The sequence below is a fragment of the Dermochelys coriacea genome, chromosome 2 (genome assembly GCF_009764565.3).
Source record: "Dermochelys coriacea isolate rDerCor1 chromosome 2, rDerCor1.pri.v4, whole genome shotgun sequence".
Taxonomy (NCBI): domain Eukaryota; kingdom Metazoa; phylum Chordata; order Testudines; family Dermochelyidae; genus Dermochelys; species Dermochelys coriacea.
The window spans coordinates 196,188,757-196,201,223 of NC_050069.1; the positions used below are offsets into that span (position 1 = coordinate 196,188,757).

The window sequence follows — 12,467 nt, forward strand, 5'->3', positions numbered from 1 at the left end:
GATGCTGGAACAAACTTTTGGGTCCAGGCACAGGCTGCTCAAAGTTGTGTTAGGAGTCTGCTCTTTCCCAAGTCTCAATGCCACTTTCCCAGCCTACCTCCTGACTTGCAGTCAGTACAGCTCAGCAGCTGGGCCATGCATTGTTATTGACTACTTGTTTTCTACTAGCCATAGGAGCCCTAAAAAAAGACATAAGACCCCCACTGTGCTAGGTTCTGTACAAACACAGATACTACAGGTTCTGTAGTAACACAGATGACTGTACTCAGCAATTTTTTACAATTCTGTATTCCTTCAACAGCAAACCAAAGGCCCGTGCTTTGTCCTCTACAGGTGAATTCTGTGTGCTTTTGTACCTTGGCCTTAAACTGTGATTGCTTGGCTAATTAAGGTTACTAGCAGAAGAGTATTGATGGCAATTTTTAGGATAACACAAATGGGTGGGGGTTAATTGGCACACATTAAAAGCATAGTGCTTACTTTCTTTAGAGCTGAATGGTCCTTGAGGTTTTCCCTGCAAAGGTATCGGCTGTGCTTTTTGGTTTGTTTTCACACTGGTTTATGCCACAGGCTTTTTGATTTTAAACAGATTTTAGTGGCTGGGCAGCTTTGACACTACAAAGCTGAGTGGGGGAAGGGGGGGTCTAACAGTGCCAGTATGTTTTTGTAGGGTTAGAGCAGCCTATGAGCTCCTCTACAGCCCTGGAAAGGCCACAGCACTGAGCATTCAGAGTCCCTGTCAACCCTGACATCAAACCACTTGAAGTGCCACAGAGGGGCTGGAACCTATTTCCCTTCCACCCCCCTGGGTACTTTTAATAACTCTGCAGATGAAAGAGAAACTATGGCACTCAGTGTCAATTTTTTTCCAGGCTCAGGCCTGTCTTCCACCAAAGGGGCATCATTCCCAAGTGGGACTGGCAGGCTCAGACGCCTGACCAGTAGCTGCAATGGCACAGCCCAACTAATCTGACCTTCCTCTAACCTGGTGCTCAGGCTAGCTTCTTTCTGGGTTACTGCACTATCAGACCAAAACATGGCTGTTCTAATTAAGGCCTTGGCTGGGATTCAGCCTTCAGTTTGAAACTGGGCTAATTCCACCCACACTGGCAGCAGGGGTGGCTGTGCTATTGATGTGTGCAGAAGTTATCAGTTATGGGGCAGGTTTAAATGTCCATAGGCTATTCCCCCCCCACGAGGCCATGACTGTGGCCTGGATATGTTGGGAGTAGCCATGAGGTCAGCAAAGCAGCTGTGCTCTGAACTTCACACGCAGGCACCTGGAGTGAAGGGATGACTATGAATGATAGCAGCAGAGTGAGGATTGCTTTCTCTGAGGAAACATGTTTCCCCAGCAAGGTCACTTCCTCATTCTGGAAAATTTGTCTGGATAAAATCCCAATGGAAAAAAAAATCTCTAGTTGTTTTATTTGCTCTAATAAACATTTGATTTATACAAAACAAACACGGTTTAAAATGAAAATAGGTGCATGAAACATTTGATAAAGAAGCATATATCTCCACATTCCTATTTCATACATGATGGACAGGTGAAATACTCCTTAGCAGAATAAAAATTTCCCTTTACATGTAGTAGTAAAAATGTCAGTAGTGTCAGGGACTACTGGATGTTGTTCCTTGGCCTCTACCCTGGAGTGAGGAAAAACAGGCCACAATCTTATGCTACTATCCAGTTTGTGAAAAGGGTTTGCTTTTCCTCTCCAGGCAGTTACTAGAATGCATTCTCCACACCCACCACTAGAGGTCAATGGGCCACAGCTCTGCATAGAGGACACATCAATGCACCATAGGGCATTTATAGTAACAATGGTATTGATGTTTGCAACACAAAGTAGCTAAGCTGTATTTTTTGTCCATAGCACCACCATTCAGCTAAAATAGTCCCCCTATAAAATCCGGCGTCGTATTTTCTGAATTCAGTTTTAGTTGTTGACTTTCTGCACCACTCTTTAAATATCTCTATGTAGTTTATTATAAAAGCAGATACAAAAACATTTTAAATAAAATATTTTCACCATAAATCTTAACTTCTATATGAATAAACAAGTTTCCTATTGATTTATAGCGCAGTCTCCTAGAAAAATATCAATGTCAGTCTGACAAAGGCTTTTATAATTGCACAGGATACACCTCTTTCTCTATATTTATTAATGGAGAATTGTTTTGTTAATTTCAATGGCACATTTTATTCCTCTGTGAGAAGAGCACAGAAGACACCTGAAGACAGAAATGTTAGGAAATACTGACCGCTGAAAGCTTGACTTTAAAGTCCAATATGAGACCAACTTCAAATCTAACCCTACTGAAGGGCTAAAAGAATGTAAGCAATGTCTGGTGGGTGAATTTTGGAATGCACATTTTGGTAGTCATACTGAATAGCTGGGAGCAGCTCTAACTACTGGATAGGTGCAGTACACTCTAACACAAGAGTGTCGTGTTCAATCTGCATGGGAATTCAGAAACTGAGGACAATGACATTCTTTCCTAGCTTTTGCAAATAAGGCATGAAACAGAGTCTGAACTAAGAAAAACTGAAAAAAGAACTGGATAAGTTCCTGGAGGCTAGGTCCATCAACGGCTATTAGCCAGGATGGACAGTGATGTTGTCCCTAGCCTCTGTTTGCCAGAAGCTGGGAATAGGGGATGGATCACTTGATTGATTACCTGTTCTGTTCATTCCCTACGGGGCACTGGCATTGGCCATTGCAGGAAGACAGGATACTGGGCGAGATGGTCTGACCTCCCTATAGCTTTTCTTGTGTGTCAAGAAATTAGACATGCTGTGTATAAAAAGTTTGTTTTTATATCAATACATGAAGAGTAAAAAAAGTACTGCCTTTCATCAGAATGTACAGCAAATGCAAAACAGCTGGAGTATTATCAGCCTTCCCTGATTTCATAGGGTGGGGGGGAGGAAATGTGTTCCTCTGATATTTTGCAGCCTGCTAGCATGAAGTGTAAATTCAAAGTAATAAACGTATAAGGGAGAATGTATGGAGAAACATGTTAACACAATCCCTATTTTTGGAATATTTTGAGGAACATAGTTAAGCATCTGAGCGCAGTGGTGACCCACTGAACAATACATACTAAACCTTTTGAAACCAGCTGCAGAAATGATTGCATAGTTACTGCATAACAAACAGATTCTGAGGCCAAATCTATCTGCTGTGAACAAGCTCTCTAAAATACAGAGCAGCAAGATATGTATAAGTATGTGGTTTGAAAGCCACTTTTCTATTGCCTATTGTTCCTATGCATTTGGTGAGGTGCCTAGCACATGTTGCTGGTATCATGAGAGACCTCTCCTTTTGTTTCCTTAATGGGCAGGGTTCTCTTTAGGTACTAGTAGTTTCCTGGAAGCACATTTTACTCTCTCCAGAGTATGGCTGTATATATAAGATAGCTCTTCGGTAGTTATATACAGGCATTAATAAAGTGCAAATATTATTGGCTATTGAAAAATCCTGAGGAAGTGCTAACACAGCTTAGCCATGACAAGATCTAAGGCAGCCACGGTATGACACCAACTCCCTATTTTTGGTTCCCACAAATTCTTGTCCCTCTCTGTAGACACCACTTAAAAGGAGTGGCAAGATCCTCAGTACTACAAGAAGCAAGTCCAGGCGTTGATTAGGACCTCTTCTTTTTCCAAGCTGCATGAGTTCAGGAGCAACCTCCCTCCTTTACGCAAGCCTGAGCTGTTTCTACTTGCTGGTGGTCACAGAGCAGTCTTCTGGGATTTTCTCCTCTGAACAACTTCTTCCTGAGAGTCTGTCCTGGTGCTCAAGCTCATTGAAACGCTCAGCCACGCACTGTGCAGTGAGTCGGGCTTCGGGGTCGTGATCCCAACACTCAATAAGAGTCTCACACACCATCTGGATACCCTGCAACGGGCACAGAAACACAGCAATGAATGCCTTTACAGGACAGTTAGGTCTCGGGCAATACAAACACTTGTGTGTGAGTAACTTTGTGCAACTTCTTGGGTGAGCAAAGTTACTGGCGTACGTAAGTGTTTACAGAATTGGTCTCATAATCATCTGATGTGTAGGGAGAACATTATATAAAAATACTGCACTGTTTCCAGCAGAGTTACTACAGGTTTTGGACCATTACTGTAGAATAAAATACAATGGACCATTACTGCAGAATCTAGCAATGTGTTTCAGAAGTTTGCTATGGTACATGATAACCTCACTATTACTGGTCAGCTGATCATGAAGAGGTTAGTGGGAAATCCAAGTGAAATCTGGAGCAAAACTAAGTATCAGACCCCAGTTCAAGTCCTTGTGGCTTCTTGGCTCTATGTAGAAACATAAGCCCTGATCTTGCAGACACACAGGTATTGGGGTATAACTGCAATGCTGCTGCACATGTTTATTGGAAATAAAACCAGCTGTGTCTTAGCAATATCTTTATAAATGAGATATTTGCCAGGAAATTGTGTGTTTTGCTTTCTGACACTAAAGACCATTAAGAAGGATTTATATTAACATTTTTATTGAAAAAAAAACACTTCACAACACCACATTAATTATATAATTTCCCTAATTGGTGATGTTGACTGATGTCAATGTTAATAGCAGAATGTTACTGTCTGTATACAAATAACATTCATTTTCTGCTGGCATTGAAATTACAAGCAGTAAATTAAATTAAATTAAATATTAAACATTAACTTGGAATCAATAGTGCAACAAGTCCCATTAAGGGGGAAAACACTGCAATATGTAAATCTATTTCAGAATGTTATCACTATGAATAATGGGTTCATTATCAAAACACAACTGCAGATGAAGAAAATGAATATGAAGGAGCCATTACAGTAAGAGCAACTTTGACTGATTTCAAAATTACTACTAAAGAATTCTGGGGGTAGCTCCCCACCTTGGATAAACTGATAGCTCCACTGAAGTCAATGCCCTGCTGAATTTTAGGTGGCACTGCATGAAATGTTGAAAGGATTTATAGGGTGGGAACCAAAACTCCTTTTATTAAAGCTCCTTATCAGTGAGATCAAATCCAGTGCTGTCAATTTCCTTAAATTATCCTTTTGATTAAACCTCATTTATGGCCAGATTGTGCAGAGCCCCTGCAAGTACAGAGACTGTGCTCTTCCCAGTTTGCAGTTCTAGGGGGCCTGTTGGATAAGCACCGGCAGGCCGCAATCTATCCATAATGGTATAGCTAGGGAGCAGCAATTATCCTGCCACCTGATTCCACAGGGCAGCAACTAGAGAGAAGCACTCGCCTGTTGCCAGATAAGGGGCAAAGTGTCCTGAGGGTTCTCTAGCAATTGCTCTAAGGCTTATGGGGCATCTGTAGCTCTAGTGCTGGCAGCAGAACTGGAGTGTTTCCCTGAGACAATCAGGCTGGTTCCTGCCCTCATTTATTTGGCCCTACTTCGTTAGTGACTGGCGACTGTGTTCTTCTGTGAGCAGCTGTCAGTTTATTTCACTGATGTGATCAACAGGCTCAAGACTGCTTTTGTGGTACCAGCCAGAGCAGGCATTGAGAAATACACAGCCTTGCCTGGTTTTCAGACAGTTTCACTCAGGACTTGTCTGCACAGTCACACAGTCCCGTCTCCCGGGGTGTGAACTGTACAGGGCACTCTTACTGCACTGTGTAGATTCCACTGGCTCAAACTACAAGGTACCTAGTTTGCATTGACATAGTCTGGTTTCAAACAGGACCACATTAACACACACTAGGCACCTCTGAGTCTGAGCCAGCAGGGTCTATACAAGGCAGTCAGAGCGCTCCACAATTCACACCTGTGTAGTCCAGACTGTGGCAAGTCCCTACTGAGGTTTTGACTGAGATGAGAGGGCTGTGACTAACTACATGTGAGACGAAACCATATTCTTCAGGACTGGGTAAGGCCAACACAGAGGTGCAGAGCTCACAACTGAAGAGGATTGTTAATGCTTCCATTGCAAACCCTGAACGAGCTGAGAGACTGTCCCTCCTCTGTTGCCTTAACCCATCAGATCAGCTGGCGTGCTCTTGCTGATGGTCCCTAGAGAAAAATTCGGAGTCTGACAGCAGTTATTTCTCAGCTGAAGGGAGCTGCATATGGAATTTTCTCCCCTTTGATCCATCAGAGCCTGAACTGGGAGTGCTTTATGGAGCAATATATTCCACTGAGATTTGGCTGATTGATTTGGGTTTGGTTTCTAGTTAATGTGGATCATTTAGGGTAGAGACTGTGTCTTCTGAAGCCACGGGTGCAGTAGAACTTCACTGCCCTGCACTAATGGGGTGGGGTTGGAAGAGGAAACCCAGTGCTGAACAATGGGGTGTGTGATTTACTAAGGATGTGGATGGGCAGGGGCACGAGCACCGCCAGCCAATTAAGAAACTCTCACCCTTTTCTTAACAGCTGGTGCAGCCTGTTCAGCCCTCTGGACACCAGGGCACTGGATGAGGGACTGTGTCTGGACTGAATCATCCCTACTCAGGGCAGTGGCTGAATGCTACAGTCTCTTGCATGGCATGTTCTTACCTGATGGTTGAGCCAGGAGCTAGGGATCTCTGGACGCCCTCTATCTCGCAAGACATTGTCCTTCATGCTTTCTACACAAGGGTGCTCTCGTACTTTAGAACCAAATGGGGGCTCGTAGTCTTTCACTTCTGCCAAGGGAATAAGTAAACACAAAGAGACTCAGATGGGTTTGCCTGTTATATTGGTGGCAAGAGCCCTTTACAGAAGTAGGATCAACTGCTTAACTGCCACAGCCCATGGTGTACCAGCTGACCAGCTTCAAATAAAGCCACACCTGTGGCTTTTTCTAAAATGTAAGTCTATTTTTTTTTCTTTTTCCTGGCAGGCTCATTCTATGCCTCATTTGCATTATGCCCCAGTAATTACTCACATTAACAGCAATCATCACATCATAGTGACTCTCAACAATTTGGGAGTCTGATCTAGGAGTCCACATTCAGGGAAGAGCTTTGCCTGAACAGAAACTGCAGGACTGGCCCCTTTGGGCTGACCTAGTTTGCAAATCCAGGGAAAACACTTTGAGGGTGGGCATCCAACTGAAATCTGTCTAGGGTTTACCTATGAATGTGACTGGTCTCTAAAGGATAACAGTTGCTTGAGAAATTCAAAGGTGAATCTTATTAAGGCAAGAAGCAGTGCTGAAAGGTGGAGTACAGGCGGCCCTGGTCACTACAGAGAAATGATCACTGGGAAAACGGAGTGTACTTTTTTTTCCTCTCTCCAAAATATTAATTTAAAAAGGGAGCGGGGGAGGGGGAAGATAGATTCTGATCTATTGGAACTATGTAGTGGGCCAGAGTCCTTCCACTCTAGTTTGTGTGTGTGTGTGTGTGTGTGTGTGTGAGAGAGAGAGAGAAGGACTAAGCCCTATGGGACCTTTGGAGAAAATTCAAGAAATCTCTGGGAGCGGCAATATTACAGTAAATGCTGAAACAATGTAAAAAAACTCTGTGGATTCTTTAGAAACAGATGGAGAATTTACTCCCAGGGACATGCCTAATGACATACTGGTACTGGATAAAGATTTATGAGGTTGGCCTGTTCTATTGCCTATTGTGTCATTCCAGGAATTAATTGAGGGCACTTTGAAAATGTGACATATATAAGAAAAACTGAAATGTAATCGACAAGATATTCTATTGACTGCATTTCGATACCTAGAAGATGCACAAGAAGAAATGGGATGAAGAATAAGGGCATTATAATAATGCTATAGGATAAATCAATGGTACTGCCTCAGCCGGAATACTGTGCAGCACATCTTGCAGGCTATTTCAAAATTTAAAATTGTTCAGAGAAAGACAAGACAAGAATGATCCAGGGCCTGGGGAAATTCTTGTATGAAGAGAGATTGAACCATTGGAAACGTTTACATTAGAAAGGAGACGAATAAGAGGGGACATGATAAAAAGTGCTTCATATAATGAATGGTACAATAGAGAAGTAGAACATGAACTTGTGTTATGAGACAGGGAGAACAGAAGAATAAGGAGACATTCAATGAAACTGAAGGGTGGCAAATTCACTGGATAAAGGAAATACTTTTTATACAATGCATAAGTAGTCTGTGGAACTCATTATCACAGGCTGTTGTTGAGGCCAGGAATTTAGCAACATTCAAAGAGGAATTGGATATTTATATGGATACCAAAAATATCCAGGGTTACAACACTTACTGATAATGACAATTTATGGAAGGAATATTAAAGCTCATACTTCAGAGCTTAAGCCAATCTCTAAATACTGGAGATCAAGATGAGATCTAATATGGGGGCAGGTTATCCTACATATGCTTATGGTGGGGTGGGGTTCTTGCACCTTTCTCTGAAGTGTCCGGTACTGTCCACTGTTTGAATACTAGATCAATTGGACCACCGGTCTGATCCAGCATGGCAGTTCCTAAATTCTTAGGAGTACGTCACTGTCTTTAAGTCTTGAATATAATTAAACAAGCACTCAATTAAGGGCCAGAGTCTTCCAGTCTTGCTCCTGCTGATCAGTACCTTGTTCCACAGATAGTTCCACCAGCAGAGTAAGACTGCTCAACAGGAGTATGGCTAGCAGAATGTAGCCCTTAAAACCAAATGGAAACTGCCATCTTGACAGTCTGATGCCCATGAGTACAATGCAATGCCTGCACAATGAAAAAGCAGAGACATTCAGTTTCAAAGTTGTTGCAAGCTTTAACCATTAATAAGCAAATTAATTAAAATCAATATCAGAACCATGCAATACCTTGGACAGTGTTCCGTTTTGTCATGAATTCTAATGGGATTGGTGTTCCCTGACTCCTGTTACTACTATTTATCATTTGAAAATGGCAGTGCCTATGCACCCTGGTCAAAGGATCACGGCCCTATTGCAATATGTACAAACAATAGAGAAGACAGTCCCTTTCCCAAGGCGCTTACAGTCCTAGTCAGTCAGGACATGATAGGAAGATAGAACAGATGAAGGCCGGCAGGGGAGGGAGGGAGGGAGAGTAGGAGGATGAAACCATTTCCTGCTGGAAAGTATCAATAAAAAGGCAGCCTCATTAAGAGATACCAGCACCATCCACTGTTATGGGGGATATAATGACACAGTTGTTTGCAGAGTTGCTGTAGCCATGTTGGTCCCAAGATATGAGAGAAACAAGGTAGGTGATGTAATATCTTTTATTGGGTCAACTTCTGTTGGTGGAAGGGACAAGCTTTTGAGCTACACAGACATGGAGGCTCATGGTTCAATGCTGGATACTCTTAATTTTTATTTGTTAGAAAATGGCGAATGATGCATTTCTCAGCAGGTGATCAAGAATTTTTACTTATGATTCAAGTTAAGCTCTATGCGAATGGAAATTCAGATTCAATTAAATATACAAAAACATTTTAACTTTGTTAAAATAAAACTACCTTAAATGTGCTGGATACACAAGAAAAACTTTTTGATTAAACTTTTTGATTAAAACTTTTGATTAAAAACTAGAGCAATATAAAATTAACATGGCAGACATTAAATGGATTACAAAATGTCCAATTGATAGGTCTCAAAATGGGAAATTGTCATTGAGTGGGTGTGTTCCAGTGGGGTCTTGCAGGGACTGGTTCTTGGCCTTATGCTATTTAACATTTTTATCAATGATCTACAAGAAAACATAATATTGTCTCTGATAAAGTTTGCAGGTGACGCAAATTGGGGAATGGTAAATAATGAAGGGGACAGGTCACAAAGAATGTAGGCCATATGTACAGAATGGGGGACTCCATCTATTTAAGAAAACAGACACTCTTAAAAAGATATGGGGGGCATGGTGGATCATCAGCTGACCATGAACTCCCATGTAAGTCTGTGATCAAAAGAGCTAACAGGGGAATCTCAAATAGGAGCAGAGAGGTTATTTGTTTGGCACTGGTGTGACTATTGCTGGAATACTGCATCCAGTTCTGCTGCTCACAATTCTAGAAGGATGTTGATAAATTGGAGAAGGTTCAGAGAAGAGCCAAGAGAATGATTAAAGAATTAGAAAACATGCCGTATAGTGATAGAGTCTATCTATTGAGCTTAACAAAGAGGTTAAGAGGTGACTTGATTTCAGTCTATAAGTACCAACATGGGGTACAAAAATTTAATAATCGGCTCTTCAATCTAGGAGAGAAAGATATAATTCAATCGAATGGCTGGAAATTGAAGCTAGACAAATTCAGACTAGAAATAAGATGAAAACCTATAATAGAGTAATGAACCATTGGAATAATTTACCAGTGGTCATGGTGGATTCTCCATGTTTAAATCAAGACTGGATGTTTTTCTAAAAGATCGGCTCTAGGCATTATTTTGGGGAAGTTCTATGCCCTGTGTTTTAGAGGTCGTCAGACTACATGATCACAATGGTCCCTTCTGGCCTTCCACTCTATGAATCTGTAAAAGCTTGTCCCTTCCACCAACAGAAGTTGGTCCAATAGAAGATATTACGTCACCCACCTTGTCTCTCTCATAGTGAAACTGTGTCAGGTATTCCTAAAAGCTTGTTTGAATATGTATATGTCCATCACCCTGCTCGTTGTCTGTCCCTCTGTGCAGACCTCAGGAGTCTGGGGCATGGAAGATGATGCAGTGGAGGAAGTGGATTCCCTCGCATTTTGCCTGATCAGAAAGTCCACTGGAGTTAATGAAAGACTCCCATTGGTCTCAGTGGGTTTGGGATGAGGCCCACTGGGACTACAGGGTGAGATTGGGTGTGGGGACCCTCCCCGCTGCACACTGGGATAAATGGGCCCTGTTTATTTAACTGTCATTCCAGTGTTCTGTTATTAATCACTGTGTTTTTTCTTTAACACTTAAATAAAAATGCCCAGCTCTTACAGGTAGATCTTCATCAGTAGATCTCAAAGCACTTTAGAAAGGAGGTCAGCATCATTACCCCCATTTTCCAGCTGTGGAAACCGAGGCACAGCGAGTCAGAGTCATCCAGCTGGCCAGGTAGAGCTGGGAATAGAACCCAGATCTTCTGAGTCAGATTTCAGTGCTCTATCCACTAGACAACACTGCCTTCTCACAGATGCTGGCTAGCCTGGTGAGGGAAAAAGCTGATCTACATTCTTCTAATATTTCCCCAGACTGAAATTACTTCTCTAGTATACCCAAATCAAAAGGTTGAACAGACTTTTTTTTTTTTAAAGGGGGAAATTTAGGTAAGATGCCTGTTCTCATAACCAACATTATAAGAACCCGCTTCCCTTTGTTAAGCTAAACAGCTTGAGCTCCTTGAGTCTATCCCTATAAGGCAAGTTTTCTAAAAGTCTTCTCTGAGCCCTCTCCAATTTATCAACATCCATCTTGAATTGTAGGCACCAGAACTGGACACAATATTCCAGCAGTGATCACACCAGTGCCAAATACAGAGGATTGCATTAGCACTTTTGGCCACAGCATCACACTGGGAGCTCATGATAATCCAACCTGACCTGCAAATCTTTTTCAGAATCACTGCTTCTCAGAAAAGAATGCCATCCTGTAAGCATGGCCTGCATGCTTTGTTCCCAGATGTATACAGTTATATCTTAGCCCTGCTGCATTGCTGACCAGGAGCTACCCGAGGTAAGCGCACACTCCAACCCTTTACCCCAGCCCTGAGCCCCCCCCCAAACCCGGAGCCCCCTCCTGCACTCCAAACTCCTCATTGCCAGCCCCACCCCAAAGCCCTCACCCCCTCCTGCACCCCAACCCCCTGCCTCAACCCGCAGCCCCCTCCTGCATGCCAAATCCTTCAGCCCAAATGCCCCAGCCAGGACCTACCTCCTGCACCCCAAACCCCTCATCCCTGGCCCCAGTCCAGAGCCTGCACCTCCAGCCTAGAGCCCGTACTCCCTCCCACACCCCAACCCCAACCCCAACCTGCAGCCCTCTCCCACATTCCAAATCCCTTGGTCCCAAAATCCCTCTGTTTCAACCAAAGTTGTGGTGCTGCTCCGGAGTCAACCTCCTCCCCAGGCAATGTAATATTTCCTGAGTACCCCAAGCAATGTCAGCCATGCGCTGGGGTGTCTCTCTCCTCCCCACTTCCCCATATTGTGTTTGAGAAGAGTTGCACCTGAGCACCCCCCCCCCCAACTGATGGCAGCTCCATTCCTAAACACAGATGTTTTCAATTTCTTTCTAGAAGGCTGGCAGAGAAACTGCACTTGCCGCTCTCACACCAAAGGCAAGACTTTGGGAGGAAAATTATATTTTTTGCAACATGCAGCATCTGGTGCCCAGCTGTCGTGCTGATTGAAATACCAAGTTAACGGTGAAGTGGGGTAGTTGGTTCTTCCAAAAGCAGTGTTGCTGGGTTTCTAAATATGCCCTCTAAGTTATACTCCAGTGAAAAATCAGACAAACGTTATCTACATCTCTGCCTTCCCCCACTCCCCCTTGTGCTTCTCCATATTTAACACAACAAAACAATAACACT

The 12,467-nt window shown here is 42.9% G+C and overlaps 1 protein-coding gene across 4 annotated transcripts in view; it reads right to left on the reverse strand.

Annotated features, from left to right (window-relative positions):
* Window positions 1-1,410: 1,410 nt before the first annotated feature.
* TGFBR2 (transforming growth factor beta receptor 2) overlaps window positions 1,411-12,467 on the reverse strand; it is a 77,652-nt gene continuing 66,595 nt past the window's right edge. For all 4 annotated transcript variants that reach the window (XM_038391372.2, XM_038391374.2, XM_038391373.2 and 1 more), the window contains 2 exons: window positions 6,533-6,660; window positions 1,411-3,908 (listed from right to left, as the gene is read on the reverse strand). In XM_038391372.2, the coding sequence (XP_038247300.1) occupies window positions 3,729-3,908; window positions 6,533-6,660 (308 nt within the window). In that variant the 3' untranslated portion in view covers window positions 1,411-3,728. The remainder of the gene's footprint in view (window positions 3,909-6,532; window positions 6,661-12,467) is intronic.